Source organism: Poecilia formosa, unplaced genomic scaffold, assembly GCF_000485575.1.
Source record: "Poecilia formosa unplaced genomic scaffold, Poecilia_formosa-5.1.2 Scaffold96, whole genome shotgun sequence".
Lineage (NCBI taxonomy): Eukaryota > Metazoa > Chordata > Actinopteri > Cyprinodontiformes > Poeciliidae > Poecilia > Poecilia formosa.
In genome coordinates, this window is record NW_006800035.1 from 1,232,859 (window position 1) to 1,254,806 (window position 21,948).

At 41.2% G+C, this 21,948-nt stretch overlaps 2 protein-coding genes and 2 long non-coding RNA genes across 4 annotated transcripts in view; 2 read left to right on the forward strand and 2 right to left on the reverse strand.

The window, feature by feature from the left end:
* LOC107836922 (uncharacterized) overlaps positions 1-89 on the reverse strand; it is a 16,722-nt gene extending 16,633 nt beyond the window's left edge. The window contains exon 1 of the long non-coding RNA XR_001662898.1: positions 14-89. This is a non-coding gene — a long non-coding RNA (uncharacterized LOC107836922). The remainder of the gene's footprint in view (positions 1-13) is intronic.
* A 4,327-nt stretch (positions 90-4,416) lies between these two features.
* LOC103142384 (glycoprotein endo-alpha-1,2-mannosidase-like protein) lies at positions 4,417-11,958 on the forward strand. The gene is made up of 4 exons (XM_007558418.2): positions 4,417-5,240; positions 6,919-7,028; positions 10,251-10,327; positions 11,078-11,958. Exons 1-4 carry the CDS (start codon positions 4,736-4,738, stop codon positions 11,712-11,714), a joined length of 1,329 nt encoding a protein of 442 aa, XP_007558480.1. The 5' UTR covers positions 4,417-4,735; the 3' UTR covers positions 11,715-11,958.
* Positions 11,959-13,992: 2,034 nt separating this feature from the next.
* LOC103142385 (uncharacterized) lies at positions 13,993-14,757 on the reverse strand. The gene is made up of 4 exons (XR_476697.2): positions 14,633-14,757; positions 14,451-14,541; positions 14,319-14,374; positions 13,993-14,242 (listed from the first exon to the last, which is right to left on the reverse strand). It is a non-coding gene; the product is annotated as an uncharacterized LOC103142385 (long non-coding RNA).
* Positions 14,758-15,925: 1,168 nt separating this feature from the next.
* Positions 15,926-21,035, forward strand: LOC103142386 (glycoprotein endo-alpha-1,2-mannosidase-like protein; the record flags this gene model as incomplete). The annotated part of the gene is made up of 3 exons (XM_007558419.2): positions 15,926-16,102; positions 19,328-19,404; positions 20,155-21,035. Coding segments are annotated over 3 exons (891 nt in total), but the record flags the coding sequence as incomplete, so codon positions are not given.
* Positions 21,036-21,948: the final 913 nt, after the last annotated feature.

Consider the following 21,948-nt stretch of genomic DNA (forward strand, 5'->3'; position numbering starts at 1 on the left):
ATTACCTGTTGACCTCTTCCCATCCCCAGGTGTCTTCAGTGTCAGTTTACCTCACCAGTTTGATGAATCTCCTCCAAGGTCAATGTGAGCAACAGAACTGAATACGGTGGACGAGTTAAAAAAAATATAAACAGATCTACTGCTTCTGACCAGATTTTAAAACACAGACCCAGAAGATGGCCGACTTTGAGTCATCTTATGGTAACAACAAACATAATCCTCACCGCCTGGGTTTCTGATGGCGAGTTCAATGATCAGGACAAAAAAATTGTTCACCAGCCAGTTTCTTAGTGCATCTCTAGAAGAGAGTTTCTCTCCTGGTGAAGAGGTTTAAGCTGCTGGTTCTTTTAGCCTCAGGTTGAAGAGTCCAAGTTGCTTTGCTGAGCACAACGTTGGAGCCTGTAAGTAGCTGCAGTAGATCCGAATGATCCATGAAGGTTAAAAAAGTGACTCTCCAACTCCAGTGTTTCTTCAGAAGCTGCTTGATAATGTGAAGTAGAAGCCGCCTGTCCTGTAGCGGCAGCGACATGAATAATCCCGTCTGAGCCCGTTCCAGACTGAATGTGTTCAACATGCCGGGACGCAGTGAAAGCACTTTTATTTAGCAATCTGTATTTGTCCCTGCTGCGTGATGTGGAGGACTGCGATGCAGGATCGGCTGATGACAGTGTTGTATTGCTGCAGCAGCCCTAACCATGAGGGTGGGGGCTCCTCCATGAGCCAGAGGAACTCTCCTTCCACAAAGCTGCTGTTTGACTCGGTCTCGTCTCCCCGTCACCGCGCAGCATCTCCTTTGGCTCTCAGTTTTCCAGTAATCCATTTGGATCAATCTCCTTAGCAGCTAATCCAAAGCCTGTTAGGTTGTTGCAGAACTTGGCAGAGGATCATGCTGGAGACCCTTTTTTGTTCTATTAAATGTAATACTTCAACATATTTCTACAGGAAGCCAGAAAGGTCAGCCAGTGTTAGCGGTTCCTTTGCTGTGGTAGAAAAATGAATTTCCTTCCATTCATCTCCAAGTTGGCCTTTTATTCCTTCTCTCATTCAGTTACACGTCTCCATGCAGGACATCTGGTGCTTCGGACAATGCAACGTTTACTGCGGCTTTCAGTACAAGCAGCAAAGATTAAAGTAAAGTAGGCCACCCATCGAGCAGAGGATGATGGGTAGAGATGTTTCTGCTGCTCACCTTCTGGAGAAGACGTCGTGGAAGAAGACATGGCTTCCTGTCAGGTCTTTATTAGACGCCCCTTTCCTTCTGACTTACTGTATTTAGTTTTGCACATGTGTAAATACTGTAAAGGATCAACGGGACTGATGAGGCTGTATATATGAGGTGATGTGCTCTGTTTTTAGAGCCTGATTGTGTAAATTGTTACAATGGCTTCAGTCGGGATGTGAGGATGGTGAAAAGTGTTTGTCATTGGCCTGTTTGTGGTCTTGTGGGGAAAAAACAAATGTACAACATGGATGATGTCTCCTGTCCTCTCTGTGTGATTGGGGCATTCTGGAAATAAGAGGGGATTTTTTTTTTATTTTATTTTTAAACCATCATTCAATGTTCCTATTCTAGAGAGCGCTGACCCAAGATCACCATAAACCATACTGGCTCTGCCCCCCACCTTCCAGCTGGACATTGTAGTCACCAAATGGTGTTCAGATTCACAGTTTAAGTTTGAATCAAATAAACCTGTTACTGTGGACCCTTTACAAATGTGTGACCCTTGGTGAGTAGTCTGTCTGCAGCCATGAACACACTGTTCAGGACTGGTGTCTGAATTCATGAAGAACTAAAGAACAGGGGTGCAACACTTGGTTTTCTGGCCGATTACTGATCTGAAAAATGTCTGGTCAGTCCATTCTGATTTTGGCCGATGCTTTTTTTTTGTTTTTTTTTTGTTTTTTTGTCTAATGTTGCTGAATATAGCAAGAAAGTTGCTGAGTTGGCAACAGTGGGGTAATTATTGTTAAACTGTAAATATGCAGACATGATGTGAAAGAACAGTGGCTGATTTTTAGACCTTTGCCAAGTTAAGATCCGTGAATAAGATCAGCTTCACATCTAAGCATCAATCAAGATCTTCCAAAATTCCATTATCGCTCACATGCGTAGCTTTGTTTCACTAACTTAAAGTTAGTGTCCTATTTACTGATACATCTGTCTCTGTGTGATCCCAGTTGATATTTAACTGGAAGATTTCCAACATTTTCCAATCCAGCAGATTCCCTGTCGGAAGATGGACCAGATCTGTTGGTGTGTGATGCATTCAGCTGATATGCCTCTGTAGGAATTAGATTCCAAAATACTTTATTGATCCCCAAAAGAAAAGAAAACACGGAATTAATACAGTTGGAACCAGAAGATTACATACACATGAAATAAAGACGTCAAACTTTTTTCTCACTGTTGACGTTCTCTTGATTTTAGTCAGATTTATCTAAATTATTTCTAAATGCCACAACAATATATATAAAAAAGGAAGAGTTCAATGATTTATTTATTAATCTCATTAAAAACAGGTTTATGGTTTCAACAATTCAGTCATGTAATTATTTAGCATTTAGCTTTATGTACAGTGTGCAGGGATGGCATAGTTATTTTGAAAAAGTAACTAATCGGATTACTGATTACTCCTTGAAAAAGTAACTTAAGTTACTGATTACTTGATTTGTAAAGTAACTAAGTTACATTAAAAGTAACTTTTTTAGTTACTTTCAGCCACCTGTGAAAATTACATTGATCTTTGCCAATACTTACTTTATAATGGTAACATCAACAATTTGTCTCCACTTATATGGTGGAGACACAATGTAAGTGGTGTCTCCACCATATATATGGAATTACAACAACATGTGTGTTGTAATTCAGAAAAGATTACCAAAAGATTTCAAAGTAAAGAGCTTCTTTTTCCACCATATAAGTGTCTTCACTTATATGATGGAGACACATTGGGGAGATTGTTTAATGGTTACAACAGTAAAAAAAGAAAAACTTTAGTAATTTGTGTGTAGTAAACCACTGAGGGATGCCTAAAATGTTTCATCCAACTGAATGTCTTTCATTGTGAGGTTCAGTTAGTTTCTTTAATAATTTGTTTATCCTGGTGTGTTTCTATGCTTTGCTGCCAGGAATTTTCCTACTGATAGTCTAACACATCATTATTATGTCTTCCTCCAATTGATAAAGCCAGTCATCAGTTATCACAATACAATAGTTATATTGAAAGCCCATTAAATTTGATGCGCTTTTATTTTAATCAGACCTTAAGGTGAAGTTGCTGCATCTCGCCACCAGGAGGAGAAAAAGTTCAGTTTTTGTTTTCTATAACTGCAGCCTGGATGCTGACAGTGGTTGGATTTCTAAAAGTCAGTTCTCCAATTCTAGGTTGGAAGCTTTTCCCAAAAATTAGGAGCATCTTTAAATTACACAAGAGCAAAAAGCACAGCTATTTAAGGTAACTTCCCATTAAAATATCATGAAAACTCAGCTCTGGATTTGGTTGACTTAGTAAGAGTTCCATCAACTTCAGCCCTAATAACCCTAAACTCTAGAAGCTGATATTTGACTGTATTGAATCACAGTCACATCAGGGAAGAAATTAATTTAACATGTGTGTTGTTGTAATTCAGAAAAGATTACCAACATATTTCAAAGTAAAGAGCTTCTTTTTCCCTCAAATCAAGAAAATGAATCCCTGAAACACATCTAGATATAAACAGGTTGTAGGAGAGGTGATTAGTGTCACTCTTGCAGGAATATTTTTATTTGTGTGAAAACTCTGTTTATTTTTTTTATTGACATCATTTACAAAATGGTGAACATTTGGCTTCAGTCCCTCATACTGGTGTGAGAAAGTCACATTCTCCCAGTTCTTCAGTTACCTGAAGGAAACATATTGTCAGTTTGTACATTCAGTGAAATCAGATCCCCTTCTGTTCACATTCCTTCAGCACTGACATGTTCAGTTATATTGCTAGTTTATTATTTCAAGTTATAAGACAGTGTTCAGTTTTAAAACACAAGAAATCTCCAGATTCAGGTTTGATTTTGTTGTTGATTTTTTTACATGACTTTTATTTTTTTAAATGAGTGTTTAACATATGAGTTTCTCATTAAAATGGTTGAACTATAGCCCATGATAGAGAAAAAGAAGGTTTTAAGTTTCTAAAGTAATTCAAGATTAGGGTGATGGCAAATATGTCATCCACACTTAAAGACTTGGAGCTTATAATTAAAGGGCACTTTAGTGGGCGCTGAACAGGGGCAACAAAATGATGACAGAAAAATGATTTCTAGTCCACATTCTCTGTTTAACAGCTGTTGTGGTGGTAGAGGAGAACAGGGTTGGTTGGTAGCTGTTACAAAATGTCTGTGTGTGAATTTCCAAAATACTTACCAGAAACTAGATACTGTGTCTCAGAGATAGATGCCATGAAGCTCCTCCTCTTCCTCCATTAACCGACCACCACTGGCTGACTGTTTCCGGTCGGCCTTAATCCGCCCTGCCGCTTCCGTCACACAAACAAATGCAGCCTCCCTGACAGAAAGACGGACCGCAGCAGCTCGATGGGGGACAGGCCAGCGGGGGCCCGGCTGGTGGCTGTTTCCGGGACGGACGCGGGAGGCTATCTGCTGAGGCTCGCGCTGCTGATGCGAGGGGAACGGTGAGCGCGGCGCGCGACGAGGCGGCGGACTGCGCTGTGTTCTCCTGCGGCAGCACCACGGACAGCGGCCATGACGCGGATGCGCAGGAAGGCCATCGTCGCCCTCTTCCTCTTCACACTCTTCATCTTCGGGACCATGATGGGGCTCAGGACGCTGAAGCCCAGCGACGGCTTCTCGGACCTGGCGCCCGGGATGGACTTCACCGGGGAGAGGTCTGACAGGAAGCGGCCGGACGGGAGAGACGCGCTGGCGTCGCCGGGCCAGTTCCGCTCCGGCGGCAGCGACACCAAGGTGGTGTTCACCAAATCCGACCGAGACTCCAGCATCTTTTACGACGTCCACATCTTCTACTACCTGTGGTACGGCTCCCCCAGCATGGACAACCAGTACATCCACTGGGATCACCCGCTGGTGCCCCACTGGGACCCGAAGATCGCCGCCAGCCACGCTCAGGGCAGACACACTCCTCCGGAGGACATTGCTTCCAGTTTCTACCCTGAGCTGGGGCCCTACAGCTCCAGGGACCCAAAGGTGCTGGAGTCCCATATGGCGCAGATCGAAGCGGCTGCATCAGGTAAACACTGCATGGCTTCTTGGGAGGTTCGGTTCGGTTTCTGGATGAACCCACAGTTCTGCTAAAATCATCAGCAGTGGAATATGTAAGCAAAAAAAAAAAAAAAAATCATCTCCATGGATTTTTATAATGTTTTATCAGAGGTCTGATGGGTTTTTGTCGTCAGAAAAACACGATCCAGTCGAGACACCTGGATCCAATCTGATCCAGGTTCTACCAACCACTGAAGAAACCAACAGGGACAATTCATTTGTTCCATGGATTGTAATTTCCAGAGCTCCAAGTTCTTTGCCATATTTTACAAATACAAATATTCAAATTCTCTTTGGATTTATACCAAATATTTCTACGGATGGATTGTTTTGTTTTGGGGGTTTTTTCAGCAATTTTATCTTAAAAATAAAGTTTGAAGATAAAATGTATTTCATATTTATTCAGATCTGGAAAACATTTCAACTAAATGTCCCATTTGTCCAGACTGAGCCGGTCCAGGACCAGAACCTGCAGTCTGGAAACCCAGAACCATTATTCAGTTATTGGCTTTAAATAGCAACATTTTCCAGATAGCTAAGGTAGCCAGATGAAAAATATGAATTATATCTTACTTATATTCACCTTTTCTTTTTTTTTTCTTTTTTTTTTTGAGGCAGGGTCACTATGGAAACCATAATGTTTCCCTCCAGAGGAACACTCTCCAGCTAATTCTGGGGGATGTCAGGGCATTCCCAGGACTGGAGGGATTTAAACGTTCCTCCAGTGAGTTCCAGGCGCCCACAGAATTGGGAACAGCTCATGTTTCAGCCGTCCTTGTGGTGGATGCTAGTAACGCTAGTAACGCAGCATCCACCACAAAATACCTTAGACACCTGGTCATAATTCCTCTCCACTTCCAAACTCCCATGATCCTTTCAGCAGCTCCTTCTGCTCCATCATTCCAGAATCCTGGAAGAGATTTTCCCAGAGAGGCTTTTCTAACACTTTTTGGTTCACTTTCCTAATGATTCGGACCACCACTCCACCCTTTCTTGCTCATTGATCGGTCTTCTAGAACTGATGCCAACCAGAGTCTTCCTCCTCTGCCTCACCAAGTTTCTCCCACTCTTGAGTTTTTACTTCTGCAACCAGGGAACCTGCAGGCATTCTGGGCCCCAGAGCCTCTCAGCTGCTTCAGGAGTCAATATGGAGGCTGCTGATGGCAGGATTACAAAATCAGTCATCAACTTTTGCTGAAAGTGGCCTGGTAGAGAAGACGGCATTCTACCAGCCTGGTTTAGTCGGCTTTAAGCCAACTCTGGTTTGTTTGAGGAGGTGTGAATGCATAATCAAACTCTGATGCAAATGAAAAAAGTGAACTCTGGTCCGTCTACAAACCTCGGTCTGCGTTCAGTTGAAGTGAACTCTGATGCGATTCAATACATATGTGAACGCCAAGCGGACCGGAGACCGCTCTGTCCAACTGCAGGAAGCGAGTGAGTGTAGTGCTTTACAGCGCCCCCAGGAGGAATATGGCATGCTATATGAGGACGAAGGCCTTGTGACGCTCATATGACACAGAGAGAACATTTTCCAGTTGATTTTACTGCACGTTACTGAGGTTTGCGCTGATGTTTCTCATATTTATTCCAGTCTGATGCGGTTCTGACAGTCCTCCTCTTGTCTCCACGCCGTGGGTTTGTAGGAGTGCTGGTGTTGTCATGGTACCCACCTGGGGTGGCAGATGACCATGGGGAGCCCACTGAGGACCTGGTTCCTGCTGTTATGGATGCTGCCCAAAGACACAGCATCAAGGTAACTGGTGAGACAACCGGTATGTTTTTTACCTTATGACTACTTACTGAATGAATGAAGCTCTGTGATCACACCATGGTTTTCTTCCCTCTAATCATTTGGCCTCAGTTTTACTAAAACAAATGAGACCCATCATTTGTTCATCCAAATGTCAGCAGTTTTGATGCACCAGATTTGAAGCCATGAGGTTCAATTTAGAAAGTCTTCCTTTTTTGGAGAAAACCTTTTATTGGTCATAGGAGCTGAAATATGTTGATTGTTACCATAGCGAGAGCGCCACCTATCACCCTTTGCGATAAACAATGATATTGTTGTTTTGAGACCATTTTTAAGTAATATAATGGTAATGGCAAAATAATAATGCAAGAGCACATTGTAAAAGATCAGCAAACTTTAAATTATAATAAACATTTAACATTGGAAGACATTTTAAATATCCAAAATAAATAAACAAAACAACAAATAAAATGAATTTTGAAGTCTTTGTTAACATTTTCCTTCAAATAAGGTCTAGTCCAGTTTTTGGTAGAAAGAGGGGAATAAAAGAGATAAATGATAAATCATGCCAATGGAAATTATTGAGTTTGTTTTACTTTTAATTTATCATGTAATTAATTTGATTTATTGATTATTGTGACGGGCCTAGTTGTCTCAAGGTACTTTACAAAAAAATTATTTCTCAGTGAACAATTTATCGTCCAGCAAATGTTGTTATCATGACAGGCCGAGAGACAATATTTGATTTTGCATTGGTGCTATTTAAATAAACTGAATTTAAATTAATTCATCACTGAACCTTAGCTACCTTTTGAAAAACTTCCTGTTACAGTTACTATTTTCAGTTTTTGTAATTTAAAACACACCACCAATTTGACTTATGCATCTAAAATGGGTTTTCCCAACCCCACATAGTTTGTATTTATTCATGTATTTCTTCTGATAATGCATTAATGTTGTTTTTGTGTGCTGTTTGTTTTATGGGATTAGGGATGGAAATTAGCATTTTGCTAACTCTGGTGTATTTGTAGCAGTATGGTACGTTAAATAATATGAACTACTCCATTTAAATAAAACCAATTCAGTTAGACAGAAACATGTCAGAACACAAAGTGCATCACAGTGAGTTCTGGATGGGACTGTATAACAATACAACTGATGGGGTTCCCCTGCTGCTCAAAATGTGTGTGAAACAGCTGTCACTGCGATCCACTCATTTAAAATAAAGACAAAAAGTTTTTTCCCTCCAGTAACAACTTCCACACTTAAGAGTGTGTAAAACAGTGCATGAAAAGCTCTGAAGGCACTGAGTAGCGCTCAACCAGGCCAAACTGCAGCGTTTTTACGGCTCTAACATTGATCAGTGATGTAGGAAGTTACTGGACGACTACAGGATCCAGCTGGAGCCTGGATGTCCCTGAGAGCTGGACCTGTTCATCCAACCAAACAGGATCATGATCTAATGATCTCACACCAGGTAAAGCAGCTGCCAGGCCTGGGCACCAGCTCTAAACTCTGCTGTGTTACCATGGAAACTGTTTATGAGGACCTTGCAACCTCCGTTGGAGGAAGCGGTGGGCAGTGAATGTTCTCTGTTTGCAGCTGCAGCAGAACTTAGAGGCTCCTGGTATCTTAAGACAACAGGCTGAGAGTCATTATTATTACTCATATATATATATATATATATACACACACACACACATGACACACATGGAGGCTCTCTGTTCTGTTCCTCAGAAATATTCATCCTGAGCTGAACTCTGGTTCTGTTCAGCTTGTGGGTGATGCTGACTCTGATACACGGAGTCTTGTAATAGTATTCACACCCCTTACACTTTTCTAACATCTGGTCTCATTAACACTTCCAATCTCTTTGTATTTTATTAGGGTTTTATGTGATAAACTAACACAAAGTAGACCAGACTTGTGAAGTGCAAAGAAAGAAATGTACGACTTTACTTTGTAGAACCGTTTTTAGCTGCAGGTCGGTTGCTTAATGTCTCCATCCATCCTAATCACACTCACTTGTGCCTTAAAACGTACCATTTTTAATTTGCATCTCTTTCATTTTTACTGTATATCTTCTATTACTGCCCCTCTACTGTTCCCTTGTCCCCTCACTGTTGATCTTGTGGGAGTTGGATGGTTTGGTTGGCTTCAGCTGTGATCCCAGCAGGTCCAGTTGTTCAGAGCGAGAGCCTCAGACTTTCAACCAGTGGTTCAGAACATCTGGCCTCCAGCTTCAGTTACACTTAAAACAACATTGATTTAGAATCAAAAACAACAAGGAGGTGGAATATTAGAAAAGGTTTTGATGTTCTCTGTGTATCATAATGTCTGAACAGATGTTTGGGGTGATGTGATGACATGTATCTGTTGACCCAGAAAAGACCCTGTGTTGGCTTTTACCACTCAGAACCACATTATCTTGGATTAAAGAACAGTTTACTATGGTATGATATGACTACGGTAAACAGATCCCAGGGTGGGGATCAGTTGGTACGTAGGTTCTGTTACTCCTTGGAAAAAATGAGGAATTTTTAGTTTGCTTACACACTGGTATGTATTTATTCCTCTTCAGATATCTGCATTAAAGGACTGAAGGTGGAGGCCAGCTATTTTTACTGTTTTTCAGATGGTAGAATAGAAATATTTTTTCTTATCCCACAAAGAGAAATTCAGGAGTAACAGCAGCATCAGATATACTAGTTCAGACACAATGTCCTTAAATTGCTAAAACAACATATACAAAAGAAGATTGACAATAACAACCAGAATAATGATCATGCTATGTTGTGCAAGGTTATCACATAAAAATACTGTGTAGCTATTAGAGGAAGTTTTGACTCATGATCAGGAATGTGCAGCTTAGATAGATTACTTTTTTAAAAGTGTGCATAATGTTAATTTATGTTGAAGTTAGAAAGACTATTTACAACACAGTATATCAGTAAGGAAAATAGTCTATAGCAGTTTGTGTATAGCAGCTTTTAGTTAGCTAAAAGCTGCTAAAAGCTTTTAGCTTTTAGCAGCTAAAAGCTGTATAGCAGCTTTTAGCTTTTAGTTAGCTAAAAGCTGCTATACACAATTAGCAGATAACAACAATTGAAACAAATTTCACCAAGATGATCATTTTCCAAATTTGAAACATTCCGTCTTCTCCAGGTTCTTTCGTTTATACTTGGTGCTTTTACTGAAAATCCATCCTCCTGTCTCTGTGCACAGGTGGCCTTTCACATTCAGCCGTACAAGGGACGGACGGACCAGAGCATGCATGACAACATCAAATATATTATTGACAAGTAAGCTCCTTCCCAGTGTATGTGTATGTGGTGGGTGGGGTTTGCCTCCAACAGGTGTAGCTCTGCATTAAAGGACTGAAGGTGAAGGCCACAGGGTGACGATGAGGAGCAGCTGGTTAAATATAGATGGTTCCTCATTTTCTATCAGTGAGCCGACAGAGTAATAATTGAGGTTTTTAGAATTGTGGCTCTGGTAGGACGTCATGACGACTGTAGATGTTTTGTGTCTTCACCACGACTAAGAACTACCGAAGAGTCAGTGCAGGTTCAAGAGGGAAGTACATTTCTACCGCGGAAAAAAGAGCCGACAGTTAATCGTTCATTAGGTTCTTATGTCAGTCCAATGTCAGAGGTACAAAAACACACAACAGATATCACCATGGTGTTACAAGATGCCACAATAGAAGAGTTTGTGAAAAGTTACATCATTATTATTAGTACTAACATCATTATCATTATATGTAGTAGGAGAGGTAGTACTACTATTAATAGGAGTAGTGGTATTACCAGTGGGGTGGCTGTGGCTCTGTGGGTAGACTACTTGTCTTGTGATCAAAGGTTGTAGGTTCAATTCTAGCTTTCTACTGCCACATGATGTACACCTAGGCACCTCAAGGCACTTAACCCCAACTTGCTTGTGTATCAGTATATTAATGTGAAGTGCTTTGAATGGTCAAAATGATTGGAAAATTTACCATTTAACTTCAAGCTACCTTCATATGAAATTCCATTTGTCTCTGTTTTTCTCAGATATGGAAACCACGGCGCCTTCTACAGATTCAGGACTACCACAGGGCAAGTCCTGCCACTGTTCTATGTCTATGACTCCTACCTTACCCCACCTGAATCCTGGACGGAGCTCCTGACAGCAAAAGGCTCACAGAGCATCAGAGGGACGCCTTACGATGGTGTTTTTGTTGCCCTGGTTGTGGAGGAGCGCCACAAGCATGACATCCTAGCCAGCGGCTTTGACGGCATGTACACTTACTTTGCCTCCAATGGTTTCTCATTCGGCTCCTCCCACCAGAACTGGAAAGCCATCAAGGAGTTCTGTGATGCAAACAACCTGCTGTTTATCCCCAGCGTCGGTCCGGGCTACGTGGATACAGCCGTGCGACCGTGGAACAACCACAACACCAGAAACCGGGTCAACGGGCGTTACTATGAGACCTCCCTACAGGCGGCTCTGTCTGTCAGACCAGAAATCGTCACCATCACTTCCTTCAACCAATGGCATGAAGGCACTCAGATAGAAAGGGCTGTACCCAAGAAGACAATGGCGGGTTTATATTTGGACTACTTACCAAACCAAGCAGACCATTATTTACAGCTTACTCGTCAGTGGGCCGAGACCTTCAACAAGGAGAAGGACAAGTGGCTGATGTGAACAAGGCTTCATCTGCCTGGTGGAGGCTTTGAGGATCACTGTGAGTCTCAGTATTTGAGCTCCTTCTGACTGTTGACCCTGGTGATTTATCTCACCAACATTTTCTGCTCAGTATTTCTTTGTAAACTTAAAAAAAAGTACAGTTACAAAGAGAAGCTGTTTTTTCCTTCCCTATTTTACTAAAATAAAGACTGTTATTTCTTGTACTTTCTTTATGATCAATTAAAATGTCTGTTTACTGTTGGAGGACTTGTATTTATTGTCACCTGAAAGAGTTTAATGTTGGAGGATAGGAAGCCACAGTTTGAGAGAGTGAGATGTAGGCAGGTTAAAGTCTGCTTCCCTGGTCAGTTCCATCTTTCTTCCAGCTGGTAGAGCTCAACTCTAAACACGGCGACACATTTTAAGAACCATGTAACCTTTCTGAGTTTCCTCATCACTCATTACCACACAACACAGCTGATTGAAAACAGATACGTACATACACTGTATAAAATGACTTATCTTTTACTTCTCATTGTCTGGCATTAAATCAGATCAAACTTTTCTGTTTTACCTCAGTTAGGATCATCAACATTTTTTCTGTTTGCTAAATGTCAGAATAAAGTTTCTTCAAAGCCAGAAGTTTCAATCCATTTCCTCCGGGTTTGGTAGAACTGTAATGTATCTTAAAGTAATATGAATGTTTGGGGTTTCAAGCCATTCTTCCAGACAGAACCAGTGTTACTCGATCAGAGCTCACACACGCACACACCTACACACACACACACACACCTCCTCAGCTCTGTCTCCTTTAATACATGGATGAGGATGGCTACCCAAATATACACACCCATAGCTCATCTTAACTTTCCTTACATCTCTGGCTGCACCTCAAAGGCTAAACACCATGGCAATGCACAGACAGCTTCCCCAATTACTCTTCTATGTGAGCACCAGCTGCTTCACTAATGGTTCTCCAAGTATCTGAATCTGCCTTCCCACTTCTTTGTAAAGTGAGTGAGGTGTCCGATCAAAAATATTAAACTTTAGTCCATGCAGTTATTATCCAACCTAACCACAATCTACTTAGATGCTACTGTTTGTCAGAGGAGACAATGTAGAAATAGAGGACAGGTAAAGAGGGAAGTACAGAAAAGGTGGAGCAGGTTCAGGAAGAAAAGCTCACAAGCCAAATTCTAAGCTACTAATATGCTTAACACCAAAGGTAGATACTATGAGTAGGAGATGTTCTCTGTTCTTGAAGACAGGGAAGCTCTATTCTGGTAACGTTCGTTAGATCAATTCACTAACACATTTAGAGCCCGGTAGAGACGCTGCTAACAGGAGGAACTGGTGGCTTCCTCCTCACTGAGTGGCCTTTCAGGACACGGTTCACTGTGGATAGTGAATCTGTCTAACCCGTTTCATCATCCTTTGTCTTTTGTTCTGGGGTTGATTTGGACATTTTGGAACAGAACCCATTTCCTTCCTGAGCGCCATGATGGTTAGACATTCCCATCATGTCAGTTGAACAGATGAACATGATGCTGTCAGGTCAGGCATCTGTAGGTTACTCCAAAGGAAGAACCAGACTGGATCAGCTCCTGGTTCTCTTCCTGGTACCTGGGCTGATTTCTACTGACTTCCAAATCATGTCAAACCAGAAAGAAATGAGTTCCAGGTGAGACCTTCAAATACTTCCACAGGTGTGCCTCCTATTAATTCTAATATCTCTGTATCAGTGGTTTCCAAAACCATGACATCATCATCTGGGCTTTCCCTCGTCGCTTAAAGAGACAGTAATCATTCTGTATGTAAACCTCTGATCTTGAAGACATTTATAAATAAATCTGACATCTTTCTCTCATCTCTTTGATTTTTGCAAATAGAAATAATTCTGATCAGTCTAACTGAACTAAAATAACTGATTTGATTTAACTCCAGACAGTAAAACATAAGATGCCTCTTTCCATGCTGTGTTTGCAAACATCTGCTTTAAATTGTAGGACATCACATAATATCTTCTGTTGTCCACAGTAACAGTAACACAAGAGCCCCACCTTGTGGAGACCACATGAAAACAGCTGCAGAGTAACATTTTGCTCCTTTGGTTGTCTTCAGAGACATTGTTGATTTAGAGCCAATGAAACATTAAGAGCTGGAACATGAACTAATCTTAGCATATTTGGTTGGGTAAGAAACACATAACTGAAAAACAATTTAATCAAATTTTGCCTGTCTTTGAGACACATAATCAGAATCCTGGGGCTCATCAGGCTCCCAGGACAGAACAACGTTTAGGAATGACAGGGACTCAAAGTCCTCGGTTTATTGAAATCATCAAAGGTTCACATGTTACAAACTGGAGAAAAGTTGTCTGGAAAATAACAGAACTACTTAAGACATAAAACAACAGGAGTAAATAGATTTTTAAAAAAAAGGAAGCATCTCAGAGTCGTGCTGTCCGTCTACAGCAGGCCCTGTCTCTTCAGATCCTCGTACGTCTTCTTGTTGACCACATTTCCAATGGAGTCCTCGTACTCCTCCTGAGGGGACACAACGCAGGACACGAGTGAAGGAGTCAGACTGCATCACATTCTGTCCAGAGGGCTTTGTGCTTACCTCTGTGTCCGGCTGCCACCGCTCCGACGCCTTCTGGGACTTTAGCTTCGCCCACACTGAACACAAACACATCAGCAGTTAACACCGGTCTCAGACAGACGGACACGGCACCGACTGAAGGAACGGACTTACAGGAGACGGCGTCCTCTATCTGTGTGACATTAGCGAAATGAGCCGTGTTGGGGATTCCTAGGCAGCGCATTCCATGTGCATGCCGCCACTCCTACACAGACAAAAAATAATACTGAAAAAATAAAACCTTGATCTTACTGTAATCATTTATAAGAATTCTTTTCACAGAAGGAAACGCGTACTGCAAAGTGCCTCTGGAAGGCCTTGGGTCCTCTGTAGGTGTAGTTTCCACAGATCTCACAGTTGTAGTTGATGTTCAGGCCGTGCAGTTTGTAGAGCCAGTAAGGGATCGGCTGCAGGGGAAGAGAAAAAACACACCGACTTCAGTCTGGGCCACAAAACACAACCCTTAAACTGGTTTTTATGTAAACATGCTACATGAGAAAAAAAAAAAGCAGCAAGTAACTGATGTGGAAGGAAAACCATACATGGCTCTCTAATATTTCTACAGCTAAAAATCTGAAAAGGGCACTTGTATTCTGACAGCGGCAAATAAAACTGAGTGAATCCAAAGTGTCTTCCCATCCCAACTACACAGACTGGACATAAAGAAGCAGTTTTCAGCTTCTAAGTACTGTAAATCTGGAGCAAACTTCCAGATAACTGCAAAACAGCTGAAACACTGAGTTCCTTTAAATCAGAGAGACAAACATAGCACTAATAATAATAAAACACCAATTAAATCTAGTATGATTTCAACTATTTGTTACTTCTTTATTTTGCTCCTGTGAAGAAATGTTTTTTGTTCATCATTGTTTATATTTTTATCATGTAAAGAACTTTGAATTGCATTAAAGCTGAAGTGTGTTATTCTAATAAACTTGTGTGTGGGAGGTAAGACTGCTATTGAACATAGTGGTGGCAGCATCATGCTGTGGAGATGAAGGACAATCCTGGGAGAAACCCAGTTGGACCTGAGAGCGGAGTGGAGGTTCTCCTTCACCCTGAACCTCCAGCCAGAGCTGGAATGGTTTATATCCAAGCATATTCATGCATTAGAATGGCCTAGTCAAAGTTCAGATGCAAGTCCAACAGAGAATTCATTGCAAAACTTGATAATCACAGATAGTCTCAGTCCAACCTGACTGAGCTGGAGCAAACAGAGGAGCTGCAGCTGGTTCTACCAGCAGGAAGAGCTCCACCACTTCCTGCTAGATCAGTGTTTCTCAACCCTGGACCTCACCGCCCCCCTGTCCTGCATGTTTTAGGTATTTCCCTGCAGCCACACACATGAATTGTATCTCTGGGTGATTAACAGGCTTCTGCAGTACTTGATGGTCATGCAATCATTTGAATNGGACCGGAGACCGCTCTGTCCAACTGCAGGAAGCGAGTGAGTGTAGTGCTTTACAGCGCCCCCAGGAGGAATATGGCATGCTATATGAGGACGAAGGCCTTGTGACGCTCATATGACACAGAGAGAACATTTTCCAGTTGATTTTACTGCACGTTACTGAGGTTTGCGCTGATGTTTCTCATATTTATTCCAGTCTGATGCGGTTCTGACAGTCCTCCTCTTGTCTCCACGCCGTGGGTTTGTAGGAGTGCTGGTGTTGTCATGGTACCCACCTGGGGTGGCAGATGACCATGGGGAGCCCACTGAGGACCTGGTTCCTGCTGTCATGGATGCTGCCCAAAGACACAGCATCAAGGTAACTGGTGAGACAACCGGTATGTTTTTTACCTTATGACTACTTACTGAATGAATGAAGCTCTGTGATCACACCATGGTTTTCTTCCCTCTAATCATTTGGCCTCAGTTTTACTAAAACAAATGAGACCCATCATTTGTTCATCCAAATGTCAGCAGTTTTGATGCACCAGATTTGAAGCCGTGAGGTTCAATTTAGAAAGTCTTCCTTTTTTGGAGAAAACCTTTTATTGGTCATAGGAGCTGAAATATGTTGATTGTTACCATAGAGAGAGCGCCACCTATCACCCTTTGCGATAAACAATGATATTGTTGTTTTGAGACCATTTTTAAGTAATATAATGGTAATGGCAAAATAATAATGCAAGAGCACATTGTAAAAGATCAGCAAACTTTAAATTATAATAAACATTTAACATTGGAAGACATTTTAAATATCCAAAATAAATAAACAAAACAACAAATAAAATGAATTTTGAAGTCTTTGTTAACAACATTTTCCTTCAAATAAGGTCTAGTCCAGTTTTTGGTAGAAAGAGGGGAATAAAAGAGATAAATGATAAATCATGCCAATGGAAATTATTGAGTTTGTTTTACTTTTAATTTATCATGTAATTAATTTGATTTATTGATTATTGTGACGGGCCTAGTTGTCTCAAGGTACTTTACAAAAAAATTATTTCTCAGTGAACAATTTATCGTCCAGCAAATGTTGTTATCATGACAGGCCGAGAGACAATATTTGATTTTGCATTGGTGCTATTTAAATAAACTGAATTTAAATTAATTCATCACTGAACCTTAGCTACCTTTTGAAAAACTTCCTGTTACAGTTACTATTTTCAGTTTTTGTAATTTAAAACACACCACCAATTTGACTTATGCATCTAAAATGGGTTTTCCCAACCCCACATAGTTTGTATTTATTCATGTATTTCTTCTGATAATGCATTAATGTTGTTTTTGTGTGCTGTTTGTTTTATGGGATTAGGGATGGAAATTAGCATTTTGCTAACTCTGGTGTATTTGTAGCAGTATGGTACGTTAAATAATATGAACTACTCCATTTAAATAAAACCAATTCAGTTAGACAGAAACATGTCAGAACACAAAGTGCATCACAGTGAGTTCTGGATGGGACTGTATAACAATACAACTGATGGGGTTCCCCTGCTGCTCAAAATGTGTGTGAAACAGCTGTCACTGCGATCCACTCATTTAAAATAAAGACAAAAAGTTTTTTCCCTCCAGTAACAACTTCCACACTTAAGAGTGTGTAAAACAGTGCATGAAAAGCTCTGAAGGCACTGAGTAGCGCTCAACCAGGCCAAACTGCAGCGTTTTTACGGCTCTAACATTGATCAGTGATGTAGGAAGTTACTGGACGACTACAGGATCCAGCTGGAGCCTGGATGTCCCTGAGAGCTGGACCTGTTCATCCAACCAAACAGGATCATGATCTAATGATCTCACACCAGGTAAAGCAGCTGCCAGGCCTGGGCACCAGCTCTAAACTCTGCTGTGTTACCATGGAAACTGTTTATGAGGACCTTGCAACCTCCGTTGGAGGAAGCGGTGGGCAGTGAATGTTCTCTGTTTGCAGCTGCAGCAGAACTTAGAGGCTCCTGGTATCTTAAGACAACAGGCTGAGAGTCATTATTATTACTCATATATATATATATATATATACACACACACACACATGACACACATGGAGGCTCTCTGTTCTGTTCCTCAGAAATATTCATCCTGAGCTGAACTCTGGTTCTGTTCAGCTTGTGGGTGATGCTGACTCTGATACACGGAGTCTTGTAATAGTATTCACACCCCTTACACTTTTCTAACATCTGGTCTCATTAACACTTCCAATCTCTTTGTATTTTATTAGGGTTTTATGTGATAAACTAACACAAAGTAGACCAGACTTGTGAAGTGCAAAGAAAGAAATGTACGACTTTACTTTGTAGAACCGTTTTTAGCTGCAGGTCGGTTGCTTAATGTCTCCATCCATCCTAATCACACTCACTTGTGCCTTAAAACGTACCATTTTTAATTTGCATCTCTTTCATTTTTACTGTATATCTTCTATTACTGCCCCTCTACTGTTCCCTTGTCCCCTCACTGTTGATCTTGTGGGAGTTGGATGGTTTGGTTGGCTTCAGCTGTGATCCCAGCAGGTCCAGTTGTTCAGAGCGAGAGCCTCAGACTTTCAACCAGTGGTTCAGAACATCTGGCCTCCAGCTTCAGTTACACTTAAAACAACATTGATTTAGAATCAAAAACAACAAGGAGGTGGAATATTAGAAAAGGTTTTGATGTTCTCTGTGTATCATAATGTCTGAACAGATGTTTGGGGTGATGTGATGACATGTATCTGTTGACCCAGAAAAGACCCTGTGTTGGCTTTTACCACTCAGAACCACATTATCTTGGATTAAAGAACAGTTTACTATGGTATGATATGACTACGGTAAACAGATCCCAGGGTGGGGATCAGTTGGTACGTAGGTTCTGTTACTCCTTGGAAAAAATGAGGAATTTTTAGTTTGCTTACACACTGGTATGTATTTATTCCTCTTCAGATATCTGCATTAAAGGACTGAAGGTGGAGGCCAGCTATTTTTACTGTTTTTCAGATGGTAGAATAGAAATATTTTTTCTTATCCCACAAAGAGAAATTCAGGAGTAACAGCAGCATCAGATATACTAGTTCAGACACAATGTCCTTAAATTGCTAAAACAACATATACAAAAGAAGATTGACAATAACAACCAGAATAATGATCATGCTATGTTGTGCAAGGTTATCACATAAAAATACTGTGTAGCTATTAGAGGAAGTTTTGACTCATGATCAGGAATGTGCAGCTTAGATAGATTACTTTTTTAAAAGTGTGCATAATGTTAATTTATGTTGAAGTTAGAAAGACTATTTACAACACAGTATATCAGTAAGGAAAATAGTCTATAGCAGTTTGTGTATAGCAGCTTTTAGTTAGCTAAAAGCTGCTAAAAGCTTTTAGCTTTTAGCAGCTAAAAGCTGTATAGCAGCTTTTAGCTTTTAGTTAGCTAAAAGCTGCTATACACAATTAGCAGATAACAACAATTGAAACAAATTTCACCAAGATGATCATTTTCCAAATTTGAAACATTCCGTCTTCTCCAGGTTCTTTCGTTTATACTTGGTGCTTTTACTGAAAATCCATCCTCCTGTCTCTGTGCACAGGTGGCCTTTCACATTCAGCCGTACAAGGGACGGACGGACCAGAGCATGCATGACAACATCAAATATATTATTGACAAGTAAGCTCCTTCCCAGTGTATGTGTATGTGGTGGGTGGGGTTTGCCTCCAACAGGTGTAGCTCTGCATTAAAGGACTGAAGGTGAAGGCCACAGGGTGACGATGAGGAGCAGCTGGTTAAATATAGATGGTTCCTCATTTTCTATCAGTGAGCCGACAGAGTAATAATTGAGGTTTTTAGAATTGTGGCTCTGGTAGGACGTCATGACGACTGTAGATGTTTTGTGTCTTCACCACGACTAAGAACTACCGAAGAGTCAGTGCAGGTTCAAGAGGGAAGTACATTTCTACCGCGGAAAAAAGAGCCGACAGTTAATCGTTCATTAGGTTCTTATGTCAGTCCAATGTCAGAGGTACAAAAACACACAACAGATATCACCATGGTGTTACAAGATGCCACAATAGAAGAGTTTGTGAAAAGTTACATCATTATTATTAGTACTAACATCATTATCATTATATGTAGTAGGAGAGGTAGTACTACTATTAATAGGAGTAGTGGTATTACCAGTGGGGTGGCTGTGGCTCTGTGGGTAGACTACTTGTCTTGTGATCAAAGGTTGTAGGTTCAATTCTAGCTTTCTACTGCCACATGATGTACACCTAGGCACCTCAAGGCACTTAACCCCAACTTGCTTGTGTATCAGTATATTAATGTGAAGTGCTTTGAATGGTCAAAATGATTGGAAAATTTACCATTTAACTTCAAGCTACCTTCATATGAAATTCCATTTGTCTCTGTTTTTCTCAGATATGGAAACCACGGCGCCTTCTACAGATTCAGGACTACCACAGGGCAAGTCCTGCCACTGTTCTATGTCTATGACTCCTACCTTACCCCACCTGAATCCTGGACGGAGCTCCTGACAGCAAAAGGCTCACAGAGCATCAGAGGGACGCCTTACGATGGTGTTTTTGTTGCCCTGGTTGTGGAGGAGCGCCACAAGCATGACATCCTAGCCAGCGGCTTTGACGGCATGTACACTTACTTTGCCTCCAATGGTTTCTCATTCGGCTCCTCCCACCAGAACTGGAAAGCCATCAAGGAGTTCTGTGATGCAAACAACCTGCTGTTTATCCCCAGCGTCGGTCCGGGCTACGTGGATACAGCCGTGCGACCGTGGAACAACCACAACACCAGAAACCGGGTCAACGGGCGTTACTATGAGACCTCCCTACAGGCGGCTCTGTCTGTCAGACCAGAAATCGTCACCATCACTTCCTTCAACCAATGGCATGAAGGCACTCAGATAGAAAGGGCTGTACCCAAGAAGACAATGGCGGGTTTATATTTGGACTACTTACCAAACCAAGCAGACCATTATTTACAGCTTACTCGTCAGTGGGCCGAGACCTTCAACAAGGAGAAGGACAAGTGGCTGATGTGAACAAGGCTTCATCTGCCTGGTGGAGGCTTTGAGGATCACTGTGAGTCTCAGTATTTGAGCTCCTTCTGACTGTTGACCCTGGTGATTTATCTCACCAACATTTTCTGCTCAGTATTTCTTTGTAAACTTAAAAAAAAGTACAGTTACAAAGAGAAGCTGTTTTTTCCTTCCCTATTTTACTAAAATAAAGACTGTTATTTCTTGTACTTTCTTTATGATCAATTAAAATGTCTGTTTACTGTTGGAGGACTTGTATTTATTGTCACCTGAAAGAGTTTAATGTTGGAGGATAGGAAGCCACAGTTTGAGAGAGTGAGATGTAGGCAGGTTAAAGTCTGCTTCCCTGGTCAGTTCCATCTTTCTTCCAGCTGGTAGAGCTCAACTCTAAACACGGCGACACATTTTAAGAACCATGTAACCTTTCTGAGTTTCCTCATCACTCATTACCACACAACACAGCTGATTGAAAACAGATACGTACATACACTGTATAAAATGACTTATCTTTTACTTCTCATTGTCTGGCATTAAATCAGATCAAACTTTTCTGTTTTACCTCAGTTAGGATCATCAACATTTTTTCTGTTTGCTAAATGTCAGAATAAAGTTTCTTCAAAGCCAGAAGTTTCAATCCATTTCCTCCGGGTTTGGTAGAACTGTAATGTATCTTAAAGTAATATGAATGTTTGGGGTTTCAAGCCATTCTTCCAGACAGAACCAGTGTTACTCGATCAGAGCTCACACACGCACACACCTACACACACACACACACACCTCCTCAGCTCTGTCTCCTTTAATACATGGATGAGGATGGCTACCCAAATATACACACCCATAGCTCATCTTAACTTTCCTTACATCTCTGGCTGCACCTCAAAGGCTAAACACCATGGCAATGCACAGACAGCTTCCCCAATTACTCTTCTATGTGAGCACCAGCTGCTTCACTAATGGTTCTCCAAGTATCTGAATCTGCCTTCCCACTTCTTTGTAAAGTGAGTGAGGTGTCCGATCAAAAATATTAAACTTTAGTCCATGCAGTTATTATCCAACCTAACCACAATCTACTTAGATGCTACTGTTTGTCAGAGGAGACAATGTAGAAATAGAGGACAGGTAAAGAGGGAAGTACAGAAAAGGTGGAGCAGGTTCAGGAA